General features: G+C 48.3%; 9 protein-coding genes across 9 annotated transcripts; 6 read left to right on the top strand and 3 right to left on the bottom strand.

The window, feature by feature from the left end:
• Positions 1-492: 492 nt before the first annotated feature.
• Positions 493-1091, bottom strand: MCYG_01714 (conserved hypothetical protein; the record flags this gene model as incomplete). The annotated part of the gene is made up of 3 exons (XM_002848734.1): positions 493-589; positions 669-954; positions 1016-1091. The coding sequence occupies 3 exons, from the start codon at positions 1089-1091 to the stop codon at positions 493-495; spliced, it is 459 nt and encodes a 152-aa protein (XP_002848780.1).
• An 881-nt stretch (positions 1092-1972) lies between these two features.
• On the top strand, positions 1973-3114 carry MCYG_01713 (conserved hypothetical protein; the record flags this gene model as incomplete). Its single annotated transcript, XM_002848733.1, has 4 exons — positions 1973-2063; positions 2126-2301; positions 2370-2766; positions 2978-3114. 4 exons carry the CDS (start codon positions 1973-1975, stop codon positions 3112-3114), a joined length of 801 nt encoding a protein of 266 aa, XP_002848779.1.
• A 1371-nt stretch (positions 3115-4485) lies between these two features.
• Positions 4486-6143, top strand: MCYG_01712 (conserved hypothetical protein; the record flags this gene model as incomplete). Its single annotated transcript, XM_002848732.1, has 7 exons — positions 4486-4532; positions 4600-4654; positions 4737-4820; positions 4890-5249; positions 5304-5480; positions 5609-5871; positions 5942-6143. The coding sequence occupies 7 exons, from the start codon at positions 4486-4488 to the stop codon at positions 6141-6143; spliced, it is 1188 nt and encodes a 395-aa protein (XP_002848778.1).
• An 889-nt stretch (positions 6144-7032) lies between these two features.
• On the top strand, positions 7033-9507 carry MCYG_01711 (AMP-binding enzyme family protein; the record flags this gene model as incomplete). The annotated part of the gene is made up of 5 exons (XM_002848731.1): positions 7033-7209; positions 7349-7382; positions 7469-7687; positions 7726-9334; positions 9396-9507. The coding sequence occupies 5 exons, from the start codon at positions 7033-7035 to the stop codon at positions 9505-9507; spliced, it is 2151 nt and encodes a 716-aa protein (XP_002848777.1).
• Positions 9508-9782: 275 nt separating this feature from the next.
• Positions 9783-10730, top strand: MCYG_01710 (conserved hypothetical protein; the record flags this gene model as incomplete). Its single annotated transcript, XM_002848730.1, has 3 exons — positions 9783-10269; positions 10355-10447; positions 10534-10730. The coding sequence occupies 3 exons, from the start codon at positions 9783-9785 to the stop codon at positions 10728-10730; spliced, it is 777 nt and encodes a 258-aa protein (XP_002848776.1).
• Positions 10731-11018: 288 nt separating this feature from the next.
• Positions 11019-12197, top strand: MCYG_01709 (conserved hypothetical protein; the record flags this gene model as incomplete). Its single annotated transcript, XM_002848729.1, has 3 exons — positions 11019-11090; positions 11142-11447; positions 11514-12197. 3 exons carry the CDS (start codon positions 11019-11021, stop codon positions 12195-12197), a joined length of 1062 nt encoding a protein of 353 aa, XP_002848775.1.
• Positions 12198-12628: 431 nt separating this feature from the next.
• MCYG_01708 (LCCL domain-containing protein) lies at positions 12629-14778 on the top strand (the record flags this gene model as incomplete). Its single annotated transcript, XM_002848728.1, has 2 exons — positions 12629-13050; positions 13176-14778. 2 exons carry the CDS (start codon positions 12629-12631, stop codon positions 14776-14778), a joined length of 2025 nt encoding a protein of 674 aa, XP_002848774.1.
• Positions 14779-15775: 997 nt separating this feature from the next.
• On the bottom strand, positions 15776-17866 carry MCYG_01707 (oligopeptide transporter; the record flags this gene model as incomplete). The annotated part of the gene is made up of 5 exons (XM_002848727.1): positions 15776-16607; positions 16669-17037; positions 17097-17319; positions 17383-17514; positions 17593-17866. 5 exons carry the CDS (start codon positions 17864-17866, stop codon positions 15776-15778), a joined length of 1830 nt encoding a protein of 609 aa, XP_002848773.1.
• Positions 17867-22141: 4275 nt separating this feature from the next.
• On the bottom strand, positions 22142-24049 carry MCYG_01706 (conserved hypothetical protein; the record flags this gene model as incomplete). The annotated part of the gene is made up of 1 exon (XM_002848726.1): positions 22142-24049. One exon carries the CDS (start codon positions 24047-24049, stop codon positions 22142-22144), a length of 1908 nt encoding a protein of 635 aa, XP_002848772.1.
• Between the last annotated feature and the right edge of the window lie 144 nt (positions 24050-24193).

The following is a 24193-nucleotide window of genomic DNA, read 5'->3' as shown; positions in this document are numbered from 1 at the left end:
TGCTATTCGCCCTCGATACATCAGTTCTTAGATGTTAGCATATGGGAGGAACCTGACAGCATATCTCGAATTAGACCTTTATATTTAGGTACAGCTCCGATGGAACATAACCATGTTTACGTAGAGCTTAAAATAAGCCGGAAGTTTACCTTTAAATGGAAGGTTAATACTGGTTCCAGGGGATGTGTCTTTCAAGTTGACTGCGTGTTTCATTCGTTATCATGCATAAACGGGCATCAAAGGCGTGAGCCGATCAAGGATAAAATACGTATACAGGTAAAAGACGAGATGCATAGTTGAAAAGAAAACGTTGAGTATCATATTCCATTATTAGCACGATGTCTGCACGCATAGACAAAATCAATAAGCTCATTGTCAACTTAGTGGGTATCACATTATCAAAGTATTGACTCCAAACGATTCCTAGTTCGTTCCATAGATTCATCGCTGTCCGGGTAAAAAAAAGATAAAGACGACAGGGGTTCAGCGCGTCTAAACCGCAGGCTGTGGCTGGCCGTCCATGACCACCTTGTTTCGACCCTTGATTACGGGCATCAAGTTAAGACCGAATGTAGCAACAAATGTAGCCCTGTAGGAGGAAGATATTAGCATCTTGAACCAAGAGCTAACTTTTAAAACTTCTATGGGAGAAGAAGTGAGTTACTTACCATTCAAAAGCACCGAGAGCTATAGCGGCCTTTACGACACTGCACACCGTACAATCTCCGATATTGCTGGTATCAACTGCGAGGGAGATGAAAGCGGAAAACCAGAAAAGGACTGTGGCTCCCTCAACGCCGAGCAGCGCATTCTGGTGGGCGAATGCTGGGAAGAATTTCGGTGAAAAGACGATGTATGGAAGAGCGATAAAAAGCGTCCAAATGCTGTCGAAGAGCAAGAAATTTGCACTGTCGAGGCTTCCGAAAAAAATTCTTTCGCGAATCCAGTTGATAACTAGTGGTGGGTTGTTTAGTATAAGTTTACAGAGCTTGTAGATGTGGTTGATTGTACATACAGTATGCGATCAGTCCTAGGATGACGGCGGCCAAGAGGGCCTGGACACCGCGAAGGATGAGGATGACGTTAGGCATAGCTACGGTATCTCACAGGGGTGAGGAAGCTGTCGTGAAGACGGAGAGTTGGCGATGTAAGAAGAGAATTTTAACAACCAAGTAGGCTGCGGGAGCTGTTTGCTGTAGTTATATGCTCTAGTAGGGCGTAGCGGTGAATAGAGAGCGAAGAGAATAAAAATCAAGCCGGGCAGCAGGAGAGTTAAATATGAACTAAATGAATGACGTTGGTCAGAAAAAACAATCTCAAGAGTAAGAAGTCCACTCCTGCTATTATTATACTTCGTATTAGAGGCTGTAAGAGAAGCTTACGGCGGGTCATAAAGGGGCTCAGCCATTCTGGCAATATAGTTAGGGCGCCCAAAATTACTCTCATAGTGTATAAGACTGGTCGCTGAACTCAAGCGAATTCGGGCCTTGTTTCCGGTTTATATCACAATCGCGGCTCCGGAACAGGGTAGTTATATCCCATCTATCACACGCGGATCGGGACGTAATACAGGAAGCGAAGCTGATACGGGTGCGAACCTCAGCCTTGTTTATCCCCTTTCAGTATATAAACCGTTATTGCTGCTGCTTGATACCTCAAAGCGAAGGTCTGAACATACCATAATCCTTGTTTTTGCTGACTTTGGACGAACCTATGCATATGGTTTCTGAGGAGTACCTATACAGGCCGGTAATACAGGGAATCCGCCAAGTGGAAGCTACTAGCTATTCTTCATAATGGTCATATGTATGCAGGCTTGCGTCTAGACCACGTCATGGCGACTCGCAGGTAAAGTGGCTCACCAGAAGCGGGGAGGTTTTCACTTCCTGTTTCCCGTCGCCTTCATCCAATAGGTCCCGGATTTCGTTTATGGAACACCTGAGCAGGCACCAGTCATTGTCCACGATCAAGGATGGAATTCTATCCCAAGACAACTCCAGTAACCCCGCGGCAGAAGCCGATGAAGGTGCTTGTTCTGGGGTTGCCGCGTACTGGTACCACATGTGTGTCATCTCACCGTACAAAGTTCAGGGAAAGAGAATTCATATCTAACCCAGAAGGACAGCTATTTGCGCTGCCTTGACTCTGCTGGGCTTCAATCCGTATCACTATAACGAGGTGCTAAAAAACAATAATAATAAGCACTTCGACCTCTGGTTGAAGGCTGTACGGGCAAAGTACGACGGCATCGGTGAGCCGTTCAAGGGAGCAGATTTCGATCAATTGTTGTGGAACTATGATGTAAGCTGCTTTCCCATCTTTCAAACGAAGGAGGTTGATCTTCTGCTGATAACTAACAAGTTAGGCAGGCAGTTTCAGACGACCCTTGCTGTCTCTTTGTCGAGGAGCTGGTTGCCGCGTACCCCGATGCAAAGGTGATCCTCACCACGCGGCCAAGTGACGCATGGCTCAAGTCCATGCAAAAGTTGATTCTCGAGATTCTTTCGTGGAAATCCTGGCCCGTTCTCTGCTATTTTGACCGCGAGTTTTCTGCTCCGTACCAGGCCCTTCTTAATCGTACCACTTCCGTCTTATCTAAGGGTCTCCCGCCCTGCGAACCATCCTCCCAGCCTGCCCTTGTTCAATCATTCGAGGAACATAACGAACGCGTTCGTGCCGCCGTACCAAAGGAACGACTGCTAGAATTCAGGGCAGACCAGGGCTGGGGACCATTGTGCGACTTTCTCGGCGTGCCTGTTCCAGAAGGTAAGTACCCGCACCTCAACTCTGGAAAAGACGCGATGCAGCTTGAGACAGCTTTATATTGGTCACGCTGGTATTGTGTAGCACAGCAGATGGGGAGGAAAGTAAGCATGGTGGTCCCTGTGTTGGCTATTGCATGGTGGATTGCCAGCGTATATCGTCCCTAGAATACAACCTTTTGTACTCCGTAGACGGACAGTACCTCATCTAAAAGGCATATCATACTTTTTATATAATGTGCTCTACCACAAACCGAAAATGACCGGCTGCATGCACCAAACAGGGCCACTAGATGAGATGTATGAAACTTCTCGGTTGTCCACCCAGCTGGTTGGAGCTAGCGTCGGGTAGCAAAGTTACGAGCCTTTAAATAATAGCCTAACTGGTTGCGGTCCAACGGGGAAGCCAAGAACCTGTCAAGTAACGCCACAGGTGGCTCATAAATTGACGTGCTTTATATACCTAAGTGCCAGCGTTAGTAAAACATGTAATTGGAGCCAGGCAAAGGAAAAGAGGCTGAAGTAAATAGTTAAATACCGCACGCCCCCTGAAAGTTTTCCATTAAACATTTAATAGAAAAATGACGGCCCAAATCCATGTTAAGATGCGGCTTTTGAAGGGGAAGGATTCGTAGAGCCTCACATAGACCTGGTATATAGCTATGCCAGACCAGAACAGTATGAGTATTATACACAACTATACCCGTACAACTCCGTATATCTTTGCTCCAATCGCCTAAAGCAGGCCATTCGGGAATGGGTGCCCTGACGATCACGCTTGATAGCCTATCTGGTACGTAATCAGCCAATGTGCAGCCTGCTAGAGAGGTATGGCTATGCAGTGATGAGGCCTGATCATTTCTCGGGGAAGCAGGCCATTTGAAAATCATTCGACAGGGATATCCAGAAACCCCTGCGGTTCAGAATCATGACAATAGTGTTCGTCTTCCATCTATACTCTTCGACGGGGGGAAAGAGACGAAAGCAAAGGCGAGAACAGCGAGATTAGTTGGTTTTATAGCAGAACAAGTCGAAGTCGTCGAATATTGCCTAAAACGGCATCACCAATGTCTCCATTAAACACTGCAAACTCGCCTATTCGGGCAACTTTCGAGATCTCAATTCTATCATCACATAACTTCATGTCTTTATAACATCCACTATGTATACCACCTTATATCGCTTTGCATCTTATACCACCTTGTATATCATCTTACCCCACGTCGAACTAGCCACCGTGAAGACGCCGTAGAACAGCAACCATCGTGAATATAACCCGGACATGGAGATATAAAGACTTCGATCTCCTACGAACTACCAGCCGAACTGCGTATCCACAAGCAACCAAAATTCCATTGATAACCTACGAACCTACCAAATCACGCCATACGTATAAACTAGGAGACTTCGGATAGTACAAGAATCGCCTTTTCTCTCTCGCTGGCTTCATCTTCATCCTTCACCCCGTCATCCTTTTGTCTTTTTACCAGTTGCTTTTTTACGTACACTTGCTTCTTCCTGATCGACTAGTAATAGAAAAGTGAGCAAAGCAAGCCATACCCCTACCCCCTCTACGGGCCCTGGTTTTACCCCGCCTCGACGGGGGGGGGGGGCTCTCTTTAAATACCCTCTCAGAGGGCCTTCAATTGATCTCTGATTTACTGACCCTCTGCACCTCGTTCTCTTTCGGCCTTTGCTACGTAGAATCGAACTTCGCCTCGCCATGGCTTCCGATAACCGCCGTTTCGAGACCCTCCAACTCCATGCTGGGTAGGTCTTGCGGTTCCCCGTCCATCCAACTCGGCGCAATGGAAGCTGACGAAAGTTGTATATAAAGACAAGAGCCGGACCCGGCTACCAATGCTCGTGCTGTTCCAGTCTATGCCAGTACCGTTAGTGAAACTGCTACTTACTACTTATGCGGCGCTTGTTTGGATACACGATGTTGGCTGACGGCCTGACCGGCTACTATAGTCCTTCACCTTCAAGAACTCTGAACATGCGGCTAGGCTATTCAGTCTGAAGGAGTTTGGCAACATCTACAGCCGTTTGATGAACGTATGTCAAAGCTATGGTTAATTCTTTTCGTTGACGGCTAGGCGGGCTAATTCGTATACTGGATGCTAGCCTACTGTTGATGTCTTTGAGAAGCGAATTGCTGCTCTGGAAGGCGGAGTGGCCGCTGTTGCTGCGTCCTCTGGGATGGCGGCGCAGTTCATGGCCATCTCCGCTCTCGCTCATGCTGGTGACAACATTATTTCCACCACGAACCTCTACGGAGGCACGTACAACCAGTTCAAGATCTTCCTACCACGTCTGGGAATCACGACCAAGTTCGTCAAGGGAGAGAACCCGGAAGAGATTGCTTCGTTGATCGACGAGAAGACCAAGGCAGTCTATGTTGAGACCATCGGAAACCCGCGATACAACGTCCCTGACATCGAGGCCATCGCAAAAGTTGCACACGAAAAGGGTGTTCCGCTGATAGTAAGTTGACAAGTTGACTCTCTTCAAGGAGAGGGCCCGGGCTGACAGTTCTAGGTCGACAACACCTTCGCTGCGGGAGGCTACTTCTGCCGCCCCATCTCCCACGGAGCTGACATTGTCGTGCACAGTGCTACCAAATGGATTGGTGGCCATGGTACCACGATCGCCGGTGTAGTCGTCGACGCCGGCACTTTTGACTGGGGCAAACACGCCGCTCGGTTCCCTCAACTGGTAGAGCCGTCTGAGGGCTACCACGGACTTAAGTTCTGGGAGACCTTTGGCAACATCGCTTTTTATTAATTTACCTTTAATTATATTAGCTATTTTTTCAATCTTTTTTGGTTATTTAACTAGCGCAGCAGCTTCTGCTTGGGCTCGAGACGCTCAGTCTGCGGGCTGAGCGACACGCATCGAACGCCATGGCCCTCGCCAAGTGGCTGGAAAAGCACGAGGACGTCGCATACGTCTCATACCCCGGCCTAGAAAGCCATGAGAGCCACGAGACAGCGAAGAAGTACCTGAAGAACGGATTTGGTGGTGTCTTGTCCGTGGGCGTCAAGGGCGGTGCGGCTGCTGGAGTCAGGATCGTTGACGGATTCAAGATGATTTCCAACCTCGCCAAGTAAGTTGTCATTACTAACTATCATTTCAATAGTTTCGAACCCGCTCCTGACTAACGAATGTATCGATAGTGTTGGCGATTCGAAAACACTCGCCATCCACCCATGGTCGTCGACACACGAGCAGCTGACCGAAGATGAGCGTCGTGCGGCCGGCGTCAACGAAGATGCTATCCGCATCTCAGTCGGAACGGAGCACATCGACGACATCATCGCCGACTTTGAGCAGTCTTTCGCTGCCAGCAAGGCCGCACTTGCTGACCGTTCTGCTTAGAGCGTGAGCCGTTGTATTGTTAAAAAGGAACCAGAGGAGGGTTATTATATTGTTATCTTTAACTGGTTTATCTCACCGCAAAACCAGCTAGTCTGAATGAAATAGAACGAGTTCATGATGCATGTGAATTAAGGCCCTGTCATCGTCCTTCTTCGTCTCTTCGAAACTGGAGCCTTTTTCTTCTTTTCTTTTCCAGCTCAGTCTCAGAAAAATGGCCCAGCTGGTCCCAAGCCGAGGCTTGCATAAAAGCACAAAAGTACCGGTACTTCGAGCACCCCAAATATGCATCATCGCTAGTAAAAGCAGAAGTACCTTTTGCTGTGTGTCTCCGCAAAAAGGTACATGTCCAGGGACATGTGAAATGGTCTCCATCGGGACGCTGAGGTACCAGTACTTTCTCGGCGCAAACACCACGAAAGGCATCAAGTTGCGCTCCGCAAAGGGAAATATTCTGTCTCTCTCTCATTCTCTCTTCTTCTCGCCCTCAACGCTTTTTCTCTCTCTCTACACTTGACTTCTTTCTATTCCTCTTCCTCTCTTCTTCTCCTGCTTACCCTGCTTGCTCTATTCTTTTACTCACGCCACGCTCACTCTCTGGAGCTCTCGATCGTTTGAGATTTACAGGTATGCTGGTTCCCCTCTGATGCGCTCCAACGTGGCACCAAGAGAGCGGTTTGCCCCTGACATTCTCAGTATCTGTAAGCTAACTGGAGGCTGTTCGCCAGTTCAGTGACAGGCTATTCACCTATTATTCCCAAAGAATCCTCCGTACAAGACCAGGAGGACAGAGATAAGAGACGACTGGAATTGAGCTAGACGCTGTGATCAGGCCGATACCTATAAGACACCTTATCCTCTAGGAAGATATACGACTCTTCTTTATTGCAACATGCTCTTCTCGTCTGAATCGCCGCTCAGAGCGGCTGCGACGGAGTATAGCCAAAAACCTCCCAAAGGCGTACCAGAGTCGGTTGCAGTGCCCAACTCGGAGCTACCAGGTCGAAGCAAGGTATACAGACACTGGAAGGTCGGCAGCAAAGAACTTCCCAAGACCATCGATCCAAATGTGAGCATGCCGCTTCCTTCAGACTAACACGGAATACGACAAATGCCGGATACGGCTTAATTTTTTTTGGTTCTGCGCTTGAACAATGCGAACAATGTGTGGCTAATCTGGAATTTCCCCCCTTCTATTGTTGACATAGGTTCGCACTGGTCATGATATGTTTGAATCTGCTGGTTCGTTTTTTTTTTTTTCACCATTTTTGTTACACAGTAATAATGTATTTGGTTATGGAGGAGCTGTTTGGCTAATTTCAATCTAGCCTTGTTATACCCAAAACGGCCCTGTTTAGGATACCGTCCTTGGATCCCTGCCAGCAAAAGCTATGGACCCTACGTTTGGATCGACTACCAGACTGTCCAGAAGCGACGTGCGGCTATTGGCGTTGGTTTAGCCGAGCTCCACGAGCGCCTCGGCTTCAAGGGTCGGAATTATGGAATTGGCCTGTGGTGCCAAAATCGGCCTGAGTGGCAACTCATTGGTAAGTATCGATGCCTTTTCCCGTTCGATGGTGTAAAGTGGAGGTTAACGAATCAGACCTGGCCTGTATGTCCCAGGCAATCTTCTCTGTCTCTCTCTACGAGACTCTTGGGCCTGAAGCTACCGAATATATCATTCAAAATACTGACCTGGCCTGTGTTGCCTGCTCTCTCCCTCATGTTCCAACTCTGCTCAAGCTGAAGCCTCGTCTTCCTACCTTGAAGTTCATAGTATGTCTGGAAGATCTCGATTCTGACGAGCCCCAGGGCCACTCGAAGCGTGACATCCTCAAGCCCATTGCTAAGGAGCTGGGTGTTTCCATCTACACACTCAAGGAGGTCGAAGAGCTTGGAGCATCTCTTAATCGTCCTTATACCCTCCCATCCCCGGAAGATACCGTTACTATCAACTATACTTCCGGGACCACCGGCATGCCCAAGGGGGTTGTCCTTACCCACAGAAATGCTGTTGCTGCTGCCTCGTCCTCGCTTAGTACTATTCCACAGGGACCAGGAGATATAGCATGCTCCTACCTACCTCTAGCCCATATCTATGGCCGCCTAATTGAACAGTCTCTCCTCTGGGCCGGCGGCCAAATAGGCTACTTCCATGGAAACATTCTCGAGCTTGTCGATGACTTCAAGCTCTTGAGGCCTACCGTCCTTGCCTCCGTTCCCCGTCTCTACAGCCGTTTCGGCGGTGCCATCCGTGCCGCAACCGTCGAACAGCCCGGCTTCAAAGGCGCCCTCTCCAGACACGTTGTTGCAACCAAGACGGCAAATCTAGTTGATGCCAAGCCTCAGGAAGCTACTCTCACGCATTCCATCTACGACAGGATCTGGGCCAAGAAGGTTGCTGCCGGGCTTGGATTTGACCGAATAAGGTTCATGGTCTCTGGCTCTGCGCCACTCGATGCCTCTCTACATCAGTTCCTCCGAATCGCATTCAGTGCCAACATTGTCCAGGGATACGGTTTGACTGAGAGTTACGCTATTGCCACCTGCCAGGCCGGCTACGACCTGACTGCAGGCCACTGCGGTTCCGTTTCCATTGCTCAGGAGGCCTGTCTTTTGTCTCTTCCCGAGATGGAATACTCCGTTGACGATAAGCCTTACCCCCGGGGCGAGTTGCTCCTAAGAGGAAATACCATTTTCAAGGAATATTTCAAGAACCCCGAAGAAACCGCTAAAGCGATGACAGAGGATGGCTGGTTCCGTACCGGAGACATTTGCAAGATTGACGAATTCGGTCGTTTCCACATCATCGATCGCCGAAAGAACTTGCTCAAGCTTGCCCAGGGTGAATATGTATCTCCAGAGCGGCTCGAGGGCGTCTACCAGAGTTATTGTCCATATATCGCCCAGTCGTTTGTCCACGGTGATAGCATCCAGTCTTACCTTGTTGGTATCTTCGGCATCCAGCCTGACATCTTTGCTCCTTTCGCCAGTAAAGTGCTAAAGAAGCAGATTACCATGGATGACGTCGAAGCTCTCAAGGCTGCTGCCAGTGACGAGAAAGTCGTCCTCGCTGTATTGAAGGATATGGAGCGTGCTGCCAGGTCGAATAAGCTTTCAGGATATGAGAGGGTAAAGAACGTTGCTCTCATGGTTGAGCCGTTCTCTATCGAAAACGGCCTCTTAACTCCGACGTAAGTTTGCTCTCGCTCACTCCAGTCTCTTCGCTTTATGTTCTAACATGTGAATACACAGCCTAAAACTTAAACGTCCACAATCCGTCAAGATGTACCGTGATGTCCTGGACAAACTATACGCCCATACCCCCGACCTCTCATCAAAGAGTGCCACCAAGGCAAAGTTGTAAAAAAATGAAGAACAGAAGATACGAAAACAGGACCACAAGTGCATATCGACCCCTCAGATATATTCTTATTCCCTCCCTTTTTGTCCGTTAAGAAGATGGGATGGATATTTTTATTTATTTTTAGAGCTTTTAATGCCAATTGAAATTAGACTTTGATTATGTCATCATGAATCCCCAAAAAGTAACAAAAAAACGTTCAACTTCGGCTTGTGATAAATAAACAGTTGGATGAGCCAGACGAGAACGAGAGAGCGAAGCCAGTAAACTCAGCAACGATGCATTTCTCATATTCTTCTCTTGTCCTCTCGCTCCTTGCTCTATCTTCTGGCGCCCTGTCAGCTTCCTCATCGAAACTAAAAGTTGTCCTTCCTTCGTCTCTCGAGACCAGAAAGCTCCCACCCTCCACATTTGCAACTCTCACAACGGCCGGGCAACCCAATGGACCACTGAAGGCGCCGTTATCCTCCCTCTCGACGTTTGTGTTCGATGATATATCTCTATCTACAGCAACCGGAGATTCCAGCGCGCCGATATCGTACCTCCTGGACATCCACTCACAGAGCCACGTCTTTGCGCCATATAGAATCGATGTATCTCCCGAGACAGGGAAAATCCTCGGTGCCTGGGAAACACATCGCGGTTTCCCATGGGATAATAAGGGAGCGAATAAAATCATTTCAGATACTGGACATGAGTCTGGAGTAATCGTGGTAGAGGCAAAGGTGCTTGCGAAGAAGGATTATTATGAACAGAGAGAAAAATGTATACCCATCGCAATATCAGCCTGCTCCCTTTGAGATCCCCAAGTTATGGCGATCAATATGGCTAACCATCATATTTAATCTAGTTTCACCTCTGAGCTTGTTGAAGAATCCTATGCTTCTTCTCGCGATCTTTGCATTGGCTGTTACTGTTGGAATGCCCTACCTGATTGAAAACAGTATGTCCAATATTCCATATATCAACCCCATTGGCTCTGGTCCGGATCTTTTCTCTCGTTATGGTCTGAATCTAACTGGGAAGTAGTGGATCCCGAAACTCGCGAAGAGTTCGAGAAACAGCGTGCCGCAAAGAAGACCAGTGCTGCTAACCCTGCCGCAGGGTTTGACCTGGCTGGCTGGATGGCTGGTACAAATCCTAACCTGATAGAATCTAGCCGGCCTGCTGCTTCTAGTGGGCGGGAGCAGGAATCGGCGGCAGCACAAGTTCGGCGAAGAGGTTGAGAAGTCTGCGGAGTGGAATAGCTTCCTAGGCTACCTTGACTCTGCTCTCTGCAGTTATTATAATGAATACTTCAGGCATACAATTTACAATACATATTTTTGATCTCATCTCTGACCTGCATGCCCTGTCATGTGACTTTTGGCCAACATCGGTTTGGAGCTGCTATATTTTGATTATTACATCTTTTGCCAGTGTCACTCGATTCTATTGTTTCCCGATGAAATGAAAAGGGGGACTCGCTGCGTCTTACTTTAGTTTATTTGATATCCTCTACTGCGTTGATCTGAATGATTCCCCCTAGGCACCGGTTTTATGTCCCAGGGGGTGGCCTATTTCCCGGAGGCCCTCACACCTGGCAGGTGATTGACTGGAACCTACGTCGCTGGTTTCAAGTCACAGGCCCCGCATAGGTTCTCCCTGAGGATGAGGATGGGATCAAAGCTGTAAGACGATATGTGGATCAACTTGGCCCCGATGTGCACTCCTTAGAGCTTGATTCCAATGGTGATCCGATTGATACCTCGCCGGAGGACCCAACGATAGAGGTCAGGCACCCGGAGTATTCAGGGGCTTTGGAGAAAGGAGAAGTGGCACGAAGGTCAGAGCTTACCGAGATTGACCGGTTCCATGTTTGTACAGACTTGGTTGAATACCAGGACTCTCTCCAGGGAAACAAGCAAGTAGTGGCATTCAAGTACACTATCATCCAGCAGCGAGTTAATGCCACCTGAGATGAGATATATATACTCAAAGCACTCAAAGGCCATGATTCCTTTGTCCAGTTCCAACGTGTAGTCGTCGATGATGTTTCTGGTAAGGTCCTTGGATTTACATCACAATTCATATCTGGGGGAACGCTCGAACACTACAAGGATCACAATCAACCTTTCTACTTCCGCTGGATGGAGCAACTCACGACTGCTGTTGACGATCTCAGCCTTACGTTCGGCATCATCCATCAGGATATCGCTCCGCGGAATATCCTTTATGAGCCTGCAACCAAAGCTCTAAAAGTCTCCGACTTTGACAGGTCAGCATTGATCGGTAGCAAGATGCAGGAGTCGGGCCGTGACGATGTTGATGGCCTCATCTTCACTATTTACGAGGCTCTTACGACGGATGATCACTACCGGGAGATTCCCTTCGAAGAACAGGACGTGAGCCAGGTTGAAAGACTAGAGGGCTGGAAGGCTGTTGTTCCACTAGAAGAAGGCAAAGGTGGGATTGCAGCATATCGAGGCTTTCTGTCAGAATGGGCAGCGACAAGGAGAACGACTCGGACTATCAAGCATTGTTCAGAGGCCGCCAAACCGATTCTATGGCCGGCTTACACGAAGCCGAAACATTTCATCCTTCAGACGGAGACTGGACCTCTTGAATTAGGCTGCAGAACGAGGACAGAGGCTCTGGCGGCTGGGGACTATGTTACTTGTCGGGAGAGGCCGTCTCTGGGAGCAAAGCAGTAGGTTAGCAGGATATCCTTAGAGGTTAAGAAGCAAATACAAGATAAACCATGATACTATAATGTATCCCACCTTCTGGTCAAGGTTCCTCCTGTAGTAGATTCTCGTTTGCATCACACAGGCGAGTCAACTGATCTCATGGATGTAACTCTCAAGGTTGAAACTCTTCACCACCAGGCCGCCATGAATAAGAGGAGCGACTGCGCCCTTCTTGAAGGCCTGCCCTCTTGTGTTTCGCGGAAGCACCGGACAGTATTTAACTTGCGTCGCAAGTCTCTAACCTTGAGCGCTGCGCCATCGGCGTACGCAGGAACTGGTTCATCCTTCGCTCGAACATCTCCCCTGCGTCTCTGGCTTGCGCCTAAACATAAAACTACAAACAGCCAACCTACCACCGTCTACCGATACAATCACTATATGTGCCCGTCTTCAACATGCCGGACGACCATAGAACTGACGAAGAGAGAGGGGCAGCCTCGTCCAGACAGCCTGCCACCGCTACGATAGACGACCACGACCCAGACAGAGCAGACAACGACAACCTACTCCCCTTTGGCCTTGCAAACGACGGCCCGTCAGTGGTTCCAGTCTGGCTGGCTGAGAGCTCAAAGTCATTCCGCTGGGGCTGGGTCCCGCTGCCGTTGCGAAAGGCCGGCCGCGCAGCGATCAAGTGGCTTAAGGGCCCGGATCCGCCGCACGAGTTACGATTCGAGCCGCTGTTCCCTGGCATACAGGAGGCGCCGGTCGCCTTTCTGGAGCGCTATTTTCCAAAGAAGAAACAGAAGATATTCCTGCTGCTGGGCCTGTACTTTGCGTGGTTTATGTCCTGGGGCCTGACGCTGCGGTATTCAGTCTCGTCAGGCCATATCGAGGGATATGGGATACCGAGTCCCATCGCCTGCAGCGCAAATTACTGGTGGGAACTATATACCCTTTAGTCTTATTATTATCATCTATGCTGACGAGTAATCGGGTTAATAGGACCAGTGCACATCGCTGTGGTATCAACGGTTACGACTGTCGCCCTTTTGAATCTTCCTCGTTCGCATTTCGATGTCCTGCGTTCTGTACGAGCGCACAACTGCTCAACCCATACACAGTAGGAAACAAAACGTTAAACTACCAGCCTCTTATCGTCGGTGGCCCTGCACCTGGGGCACCCGAAGGAGATGGCGTATATCGTGCGGATAGTTATGTTTGCCAGGCTGCAATCCATGCTGGCGTTGTGTCTGGCGCCCATGGAGGATGCGGCGTCGTGAAGCTGGTAGGCTCTTCCGACGAGTACCACAGCAGTGAAGCGAACGGGTTTAACTCTACGGCATTCCCGTCAAGGTTTCCCAAGTCGTACAAGTTCGTCAAGCTGGAAGGGAAAGAGTTCGATTGTCCACAGGATATGCGATGGATCCTCCTTGCAATCACCGCGACAACTCTTGCACTCCTATCGATTTTTACCACATCTCCCGCTGTTTTCTTCTTCAGCACCTTCGTCATCCTCATCATGCATGTCGGGCTTGTCTCGGACCCCCCTGGTGTCTCTGGTTTGCCTGAGTTGCTCTCTTTGCTATTCTCCCGCCTTCTACCGGCCAGCTTTATTGCATATGTGTTATACCTATATTGCGCTGTGCCGCTGCTTAAGCCTCTCTCCTCTCCGCCAATATACCAGATCACCAGGACCATCCTGTACCTGGGCCCTGCATTCATTGGAGCGCTTAATAATTATACCTTTGCAAGCTGGATACCGATCCAACGCCTCACTCCACACGACATACAGAACCAACCAGGTGCTCCTCTCGCATTAGCTATCGTTTTGACTATCGTCATCACGATAGTCCTCACGCAAGCATGGCAGATCCGACAAGGAGGTCTCTTCTTCCACTTCATCAGAATTTACCTCGTCATCGCCGTCTCCATATTTATCCTTCTTGCCCTCCCAGGACTGCGTCTGCGTATTCATCACTATATATTGGCCATCCTTCTCATGCCAGGAACAGCAATACCTACACGCCCTTCTATCGTATATCAGGGTCTTCTCCTGGGCCTATTTGTCCACGGTGTTGGGAGATGGGGGTTTGCATCCATCATCGAGACTCCTGTTGCGTTAGGGGAACTACCAAGTGTCGGCACTTGGTGGGGCGCGACATCCCCTAATATCACAAATTCATCCGTCACTGTCTCTCTTGCCTCTCCGCACGAGAGCCACTACTATCCCGGCAACGGCAACATTACATTCAAGCTGTGGGACCGAGCACTGATGGACAAGCTACATGTCGATGGCGTTAGTGTGCTGGTCAATGACGTAGAACGCTGGCGCGGATATCTGGATGAAACTAAAAGGGGAATGTTCACATGGCACCGTCGTGGCCGTCAGGGGCTAAGCACTAGCGAACTCGACAACCTTTCTACGATGGGACAGGCTCCGTTGAAGGATGATTATGACGATGACGATGATGATATCAAGTCACCTCCACAGGATTTGTTTTTCCGATTTGCATTTTTGCGTGGTTCGAGCGCTGGGTTATACGGTGGTGTTGGTGTTTGGTTAAGAGATGGGACTTGGGTGCCACCGCCTCAACCAAGAGCATGATTCTGTAGAGTTTGATACATCGGTGTGTCTCTTCCTAGACCGCGTTGCCTAGATCGCTTTGGTTAGGTTTGATATTTATGAACTGTATATTGGAGTTAGGGATGATTGGACCGGAGTTTAACTACGTGGAATATTATACCTTGGGGAAGATGCCTTTGCAATGGCTAGTGATTGTTGTTTGAAGACGAATAGACGTATTTCATCTTTATACCTATGTTTTGTTAACGAGAATGAGAAATAAAGTGATTATTAAGCAAACTCAGATAAACTTAGTTCTGACGTCCGCATATTATAGGATATAAAACCTGGGGTAGTTAAAGGAGGTAATCGGAAAACTGTTACGTACAGTGACATGGTAATAGATGGATTCACACGGATAAACGGCGGTTTATATCGGGATAGAAACAAGTCGCCGGAGACCCCTGGTGTCAGCACATCCTTTAGTTATTAGCAATCCACGCAAACAGCAAGGGAAGAGAAACAACGGGATGCAGAATAGAAACATGCCATGCGTACTAGTTAGGTGTTCGCCCGATATTAATCCCCGAGAAAGTTGGGAGGCGCTATAGTACGTTCTGAAAACGCCTATTGATGCTAAGTTATAAGGAGTTTTATATTTAAATGTATCACTTAAAATAGTTGTACCAAAGGATTTTATCTTTCGTTTAATTTAGAGACGGTTAAGCATATGATATCCAAGGACATAGGATAGGGGAGAAGCGATAGAGGTTAAATTACGTAAATGCGCAAGATCTCAAGGCCTGTGACTGATTAAATCTACATCAAGTTATCCGCGTGAAGGGGGAATGAGTTGGAAGTGAACAAGCCAACCTTCTTTAGCTTACATAGGGAGCCGGCCTACAACGAGATATAGATAGATGAACACATAAATCGTGCGTTGAAATTAGTAACTATAAAACCACACCTGAGCGGTATGGGCATGATGACTATATAAACAAAGAAAAAAATTGGCTCATTTAGAGAACAGCATATTCTCTTATATGGCTTTCTCCGTATCATTCTCCTTGCCATGGAAGTCAGCCACAGCAAGTTGGTTCATCGCATCTTCAGCCTTATCGGTGCTACGGTTGCTAAACCAGAAACCGATACAGCCGATGTATGCAAGGCAAGCGGTGACACCATAGTTCCAGATAAGGAGAGGATCCGACGACAGACCTACCAGGGCCTGGTTGATAGCGGAAGAGATGGCGTTCATGAACAGAGCAAAAGCTTGAACCAAAGACCTCATATTTCTTGGGGCCTTCATGAATGCATATTCAAGGGAAGTGACGGATGCGAAAATTTCAGAAATACCGCCAAGAACATAAGCGACAGCTTGGACCCAGACGCTGATGGGAGAGTACTTTCCGAGTTCTGTCTTGCAGTAACTTGCGTTAGAGCCACATGGGTTCGTCTTGTAGATATAGTACTGTAGGACAGCTGAAGAAGTCATTCCGCAGCCTGCAAGGAAGAAACCGGTGGTGATACGCTTGATAGGGGTGAACCTAATGCCGTTTTTGCGGAGGGTTGGGTAGACAATTCTGTCCATGATTGGGATACAGACGATGAGGGTAATGGGGTTAAGGTTGTTGATAATATCGTTTGGCACGCCGTTGAGAGTCAGAGTGTTGGCTTGAGAGGTAAGGTTACTGGTTCCTTGGTTGTAGGCGACCCAGAAAAGAGGGTACCACAGGAAAACGGAACAAGCAATAAGACCACGACGAACTTCGTCAACCCAAGCATCGTCGAATGTCATCCAGGATGGCTTGTTAGCAATGCGGCTTGGCTTGCCAGCATTCCAAAACTCTGGGTCCTTGAAATTGCGGCGACTGTTTAATAGATGGGTTAGTATGTTAACGAGATGTGGGACGAGTATAAACCGGTACTTACGTTTGAGCGGGGTTCCAAGACCATTTGCCTTTGGTGATAAGTCCAACAAGTTTAATGGCTTTGTAGTAAATGGAGCCACCTGGCTTGGTTCGAACGTATTTCTTGCGGCAAAGGAAGAGCACCAACGGGCATAGGCAGAACATGAGAGTTGGGAGAAGGAAAGAGAGATAGAATCCGACGTATTTCTCAGCGAAAACCATGCCGATCTGACCACACAGAGAGCCGATGTTAATCATGAGGTAGAACAAAATGAAGATACGAGATACTGTGGCAGCAGGGTCAACAATAACTCGTTCTCCGCTCTTTTCTGTTCGGATAAACATTTGGGTTTCTGTATATTGCTCAGCAATGAGGGGAGAAATGTTGGATCTAAATATTTGGTTAGTAGGAGAGGTAACACGCAATTGTGATACAGGCTATGGACATACTTGAAGCCACCGGTTCCCATGCCCATGATAATAAGGCCGATGACGAAGCAAGGAAGGGCACCATTTGGATGCTTGATAACTGGTGGGATGGCGGAAATGATGAGAATAGTGTGGCCAACAAGCGCACATCCAATGGAAAACATGATAGTTCTAAAACGTCCAAGATGTTCTTCGGCAATGTAGGCACCAACCAAAGGCATGACATAAGCCCAGAAAGAGTTGACTAAAGATACATTATTAGCATTCACCATGTGCTGTGTTATGCCTCGTAGGATAGGGTACGTACATGTAACAAGTGCGGTTGACGCTCGCTGACCCAGTCCAAGGGCTCCTGGGGTACGGTTTTGGATGATACCAGGGCCGATGCTGTTACCAGTGGTTGATCCATGTGGAAGTGGCTGTTGAATGAAGTTGACGACTATCAAAAATCAAAGTCAGTAAAAACCACTCACTTTGCAAGCAAATGATGCGAGGTATATCCAATAATGTAACATACAAACTGCAGTTGTTCCATAGTACGAGAATCGTTCGCACAATTCGACGAAGGCGATGCTGAAGGCAATCCAGGGGATTCTGTCAGGGAGACGGCGCAATGTCGCTATTTCCTCATCGGTAGGGAGCTCTTTGCGGAGACCAGTGGCTTCATCGTCACTTTCGTGAGCACCATTGGCGGCAATGGCCTGAACGGTAGATAACTCCTTCTCATCAAGGGCAGAGGTGTATTTGGGGCTTTCGCGGCCATCCACCTCGAGGCCTACGGGAGCAGTCATCGTCGCAGGTATTTGGCCGTTGATCGACCGGCACTCTTCAGTTGAGGTTTGGCTGAGGACAATTCGAGTGGCACAGGCAAAACCAGAACTGAAAAAATCCCCGGAGCGTCTGTCAAAGGGAAACGGCTCTCTCTATATGTAGGCACCACATGGTGCAAGGGAACAAAAGTCTGACAGGCGACCCGCTTGTAACCGTGGAGAATTGAGTGCTCTTTGGTGTGGGATTGTTGAGTTGCTTGAGCCTGGAGGAGGGACAGGGAGGAGGCACGCTACCCCCAAGAGCAGCAGCGAACGAGATGAACCAGAGTGAGAGTTGGGTATCTTGCTTAAGTTTTTTTCTTTGCTTCTTCCGTTGCTTGGCCTTCCAGATTATTCGCTATTATATTGCTCGCCACCAGATTTGGGGGTTCTAACCCGCTGATTTGGCGAGAAGGAGCTGGGGTAGCTAGCATTGAGCACCCTGTCTTTCCAATCCAGTAAGGCCTTGGGGGTTGCAACGGGGGCCCCGTGTGGAGTGTGTCGGGGGAAACCTTCGAAGGGTCAGGAAGTCATTCCCACTTTAACATGCATATATAGATCCCGAAGATAGTGGCACATTAGCGCAGGAAGCACAAGGTGCTTGTTCGTTACCTGAGCACTCATTTGACAATCAGAAAATGGCTGAACTCTGTGCCACCACTTGCCCTTTGCGAGAGCCTCCTCGCCCCGATATATACATATAAGAGCATGCTTATTCGGAAATTGCATTTTAGCAGGACCGTGTTTTGGAGCTTGAGTTAGGCTCGTCCTGATTTCTATTTTAATACCCCCATTTGCTCCTTTGGTGCGACGGACACGTGAAATGGGACCTGGATGGCGGGCACAACGGACGTAAAGAGGAAAAACTTTGCCTCACACATCCGCGGCACTCCATATTATGGCGTTGTCCGGAGAGCGGTGCGGAGATGTGCTTTTCCTCAAGGGGGTGGTGCGCGGGCTTCCAGGCGCGCAGGTGAGGTTTGGATACTTGACGCAACTTGTTGCACATTTCTATGCTGTAATAATATTAGCAGAAGCAAACCTCCTCCCGCTTTTGTCCTAGGGTGAATTACTTGGAGGTATTATCCAACTAATCACAGCGCGCCAATTCGTGCTCCATCCTCTCTTGTAGCTCCAATAATAGTGTACATATAGTAGTCAAGGCCCTGTTGGTTTCCGGAGTATTTATCACAACGTATAATACTGACAACCCATGTCGCATTTGGAGTCTCCGTATCCGACCCCTAGGTCGCCCCTTGTCCCCTTCCTTCCCCAGAGTGTCCCCTGGTCTGATTGGATACGAAGGGGCGAGTTGATAACCGCCAGAGTTTTGGAGAAATATGGGGACTACCCCTGGTCGGTATAATAAGATAAGAGGTGCAGTCTGGACGAATTTCCAATATGGATTCATCTTATCAAATGGACTGAGCAAAGAAACCCCTTGCAACACTTCGCTTATTCGACATTTGTGGTTGAAGTGGCAGCGCTGCGATTCAGGAATCGGAAAAAATACTCCACAAACAAATTAACATAGGACATTGCCCCTGGCCCAGTTAAAGTATCGTGCTTTTTCTGGGCGTTTGCTGGGCAATCACCTCAACCTGTCCATATCCAAGTTGTCAGTTGTTTCTGTCCAAGGCCAAGCTGTGCTATACGGAGAAACCCGGACTGGCAAGCTGGGCGTACATCAAACCGAAGCGAAAACATGAAGTGGCGGAATTTAAAAGAGCGAAAACTCCCCCAGTACTTTTGGGCGAGGGACGTACATAGTAGGAAGGAAAACGCAGGGGGCTGGTGGTCGACTGAGATCGCTCCAACAATGAAATATTGTTTCCCCGTCCATTATTGGCCGACGTCGCTGCCGCTCCCCATGCTTCTCACGCGGACCAGTGTGGACATCCTCATCCTGGGGTAGCCCAAGGAAGGTCACGCAGCCGCCAAAGACCGTTGGTGGATTTTTTTCTCCCTCCCATGTCTTTCATCATTTCTTCCACGTGACACGGCAGCAAGAAACGAGTTGAGATAGGGTTCGTAGATACGACCAACCGACTGGTTTCAATTAGTTGCTTTCTTCGTGCGTGGCCCTAGTCAGAGACAAAATCAATGCCCACAACACAACCCTGGGATCTAAGGTGATCTTGGCTTGACGCAAGGTGCTGACTTATCCAGAACTGGGTTAGTGATGTGCCCTGTTGTTCCTTCATACATAGTACACGTTTCCGGGGAACGACCGATGCTCCGGACACATTTCCCGATGGACAGGGAATAAAATTGGTCATACGGAGGAGATTTCCGTTAGTTATTGTTGAAAGATTTAGCCCTTAAACTGCGTCGCGTGTCTGTTGGCTAGAATTAACAATGAAAAGAATTAGAGAGTTGGACAGTCAATAATGGTACGATGTGGTGTCCCGCGGCTGAGGATCTGCCTGGGGCCACCAGACTAGGGTCTTCCTCAAGGCGATGATACCCTACCTCGCTTGGCGTCGAAGCTAGCTAAGTAGAGGGTGATATCCGGGCTTGCGTGCTGTGGATGGAAATGAGTTGCGAGAGCATGGCTGGGGATGCATGTACGAGAGTATCTTTCTGGCTTTCAACAAAACGCCTTGCCAAGCCAGCGCAATGCACCGACTCGTAGAATATTTCCCGTAATTTCCCATGCTCATTATGTCAATGCTGTTATGTAATTTAGAGTAACTAGGTCCATGAATGGCAACATATCAAGAGGAAGAGCACATTCTGTGAGACTCGGTTTATTATTAAATGAGCCAACCACTTGAGGTGAGAGATGTCAATAGCCTTGTGGTTGGAGCCCTGATCATTCCCTGGTCTGACAGCTCTTTGACCTGCTTGCATCTCCGTAATATGTTCAACGAAAAGAACTATGCTTATAATTAGAATCAGCGGTTATATTCTGGGCGGAGGCAACGACGATCATTGCTTAGGGGCCCTCAAAGCAATAAGAGAGGAATATTCAGGCTGGACATAGTATTCTAGAAAGCCTGGGTGGCGCACTAAGCCATGCAACTCATTTTGCACAACGTGTGAGGGCTGCTTCCTCCTAGCCTTATTGGTCTGTTTCTCGTTAAAGCATCACATCATAGCAGAGGCAGGAAAAATGAAGCCAACAGCTCGCTAATTTTCGATGCGAACTGTCTTCTCAGACAATGTCACCACGATACATACGTCTCACCCGCTAGGGTTCCCCGCACCTTGTGCCCAACCCAGGCTCTTTGTGTACTGAGACCAGGAAAAGCGAGGGAACAAGGGTTCACAGCGCCAAAGGAATCAGACTCCCTTGAATGGGGGAAAACTCTTGTCTCTTTGAAACCTGGCTGACCAGAGTGGTGGTAAGTTGTCTAGGTTTGGTGGCATCTTTGACCTCCTCTGCTCCATACTATGTAGTCAATCCCCTCAACCATGGTCAGCTTGATATTCCATCAGGTAATAGTTATAAAATAAGACCAAAAGGATAGCCTCTCTTCATGCGGACCGACGAGGCGAGGTACAGAGGAATAGCTGGAGCAGCGTCCTCCCCCTGGTCCCCCCCACAGTCCCAACGTGTATCCTTATCTCAAGCCTATATATTCCGAAATACCCTGGCTAGAGAAGGTTGGCGCAGCGAGACGCTTAGTTCAGGATTTATATTAACACACCTTTTATCAATATTCGACCACTTCTTAGGCCAAGAAGCGACGGGTTTTCTTCCAGAATGCATCAGGCTATCAGTCGAGATAGCAGGGGGTTTGCATGGTCTCCACTGGATATTGTGCATTGCAAGCCCGTTAATGGCCTAGTGAAAAGGACGGAGCCAACAGATTTGACTGTTGGCCTCAAGAGCCCGGGTTCCTGATCTTTCTTGCGCTGGTAGAAACACAAAGGACAGTTTTTTTTTGGCGTCGATGGTGCCGTTCGTGTTTCCCCTTTTGGAAATCCTTCAATATCTTCGTCACATGATCATCCTTCATCTTCTTCAGCTTCTTCATCTTTTCTTCTGTTGATGTCATCGAAACATCGGATCTTGCAATCGATCCACTGCTGCACATGGATGGAGTCCCTATCCATTAGCATTGGCTTCCGGATGGACTGTTCAGGATGGCTTTAGTCAGGATCAGGGAGGTCGGGGAAGCTCGGCTGATTGAAACGACATTTACTTCGACAGGCCTTTAATGTGGAGATTAATGATGATAGGTATTCATACTGCTATAACTGATGCTCTATATGCTCTATTAAATCAAATCAGCATGAAAGATAAGAAACTCACTTTTTAACGCCAACGACGACGAGGTTCCTTGGGCTGTGTGAATACTCAAAAACAGGCTCAACCCAGGCATCTTTGACGACCTCCTGCTCCCGAAGATACAACCAACGATCAGTCACGATCATGGACTCTACGACTGAAGCACTGAACGCCATAAGACTCCAGACCACGCTCAAATTTTTTTTCGCAGGCTGATACCGAGCCACGTACTCCTCCAGCGTGTGATCAGGGAGACCTTCAACCCTCTCTTTAATCACATCACCGTACAAGGGATCATGCACTAGCTTTGCCACTGCAGCTCTAGCATATGCTGTGAATGATAGAAATGCAGATTTCCGCAATGATCCCACGATCAATGGGCAGCCAGGTATTTCAGCGTCTGCTGCGACTTCTGGTTTTCCGGCTGTGTCACCAGAGCTGGTTCTTCCCGGAACAGGGACGACTTCATAGTCGACCAGAACCCGCTGTAACAATGCACGATAAAAGTGGCGGGTGAAGAATGCTTCACTGTCCTCGTTACCCCAGTTATATGGAGCTTGTACCGCCATCATTCGAGCAGTGATGTTTAACCGGATTCCTTCGCCAGTTTCATGCTTATATTGCTCGAAATGTCTCGACATTGGGAACCCATGGGGATCACATGAACTGGATGTCTGCTGCAAGCGGCTGTTTGGTAGTCTCAATGAAGGTAACTTGTACGTTGCAGGGCCGAGTCGTTCGGTCATCAGGTTGTAGCAACACCCAATCATCGCGATAGCAACCACAGACTGGTTCAAGATGAGAGACTTGATGCCGTGGTGTACAAGGTTTCCGCATGAATGAAGGGATACTACCATGACTCGTGATGCAGATGTAGACGTGGAGTCATTTGTAGAGGCCTTATCTTGTTCCACGTCATTTTCAGGAGCCCCGGTGATGTGTTTGATGATAGGTTCTAGATAACCATCACGGATCTCGTGTTCTACATAGTCCAACGAGCCTTTAGGGCCCGACCTTGTAGTCTCCAGCTCCTTTTCACCAGAACCAGCATCAGCTCGTGTATCAGCAATAAGAAGTATTGTTGCCAAATCTGCTGGATTTTCTCCCTTTTTCCCCGGTGTGCCCAATGTAGCATCACCACTCTCAGATACAGACTTGATTGTAGTCTCATCATCCAACACAGCAGCAGCTCGCATCTTTGCCCTATGCTCCTTTTTATTTCTCATCACGATAGTCTTCTCCGCCACTTTTGCCCTGATATCCTTCCTCTTCGCACTGGCAATGTCGTTATGCCGTCGTTCAATAGCAATGACATGTCGATTATAAGGCGGGCTAACCAGCGCCCTGCCCAGGTAATTCTGACCAGATCCAAAATCCACGATATGAGAGATCCCTTCCTCCTCACCTCGAATACGATCGACATCCTCAGTAAGAGAAGCAACGTATTTCGAGAAATTCTCTACCTCATGGCACTTCTTCGGCTTCATGCCTATAAAAACATGGTATGGGATGCCTTTCTTGCCCACGGGCCGGTTTATATCAGGCTGTTCGCTGACGGGCGTAAACTCCCTGCGCAGAGAGTGTCGTCTGATATTATGAATATATTCAACCAGACTCCTGGGAGGTACCGGGCCGTCCCTCCAGGTAAGGTGCTCCTCTTCACTCTGTGTATTTAAAAAAGGACGGATGTCTTCTCTCATGAGGAGATCCAGGATATCTAGTATCTCATGGCGGGCAAAGAACTCACGCCAGTCCTCGGGGACGACGGAGAGGTATAGATCAGGCTCTCTTATGAGAAAATCCAGTATATGAACTCCTCCGCAGAAGTTCTTGAATATTTCTGTTCTTGTCGCGAATGATAGCAGAGAGTCAAGGTAGGCATCTGGCGACGCCCACTCAGAGGAAAGTGGCAGCGGCTGTCTGGTCATTTTATATCTATTTATATATATTATTTAGTTAAAAGATGGCCTTTAATACATAGACAGTGCTAGTATCTTGTATAATAGAAATTTATATAAGAAAAAAGAATCGAGGCTGACGGCATAATTTTTTGTGGCCCAAATTTTGGCCGC

The sequence above is a fragment of the Microsporum canis genome, genomic scaffold, assembly GCF_000151145.1.
Source record: "Microsporum canis CBS 113480 supercont1.2 genomic scaffold, whole genome shotgun sequence".
NCBI lineage: Eukaryota > Fungi > Ascomycota > Eurotiomycetes > Onygenales > Arthrodermataceae > Microsporum > Microsporum canis.
Note: the sequence above shows the minus strand (reverse complement) of the source record. Positions and strands in the feature narration are given on the sequence as shown.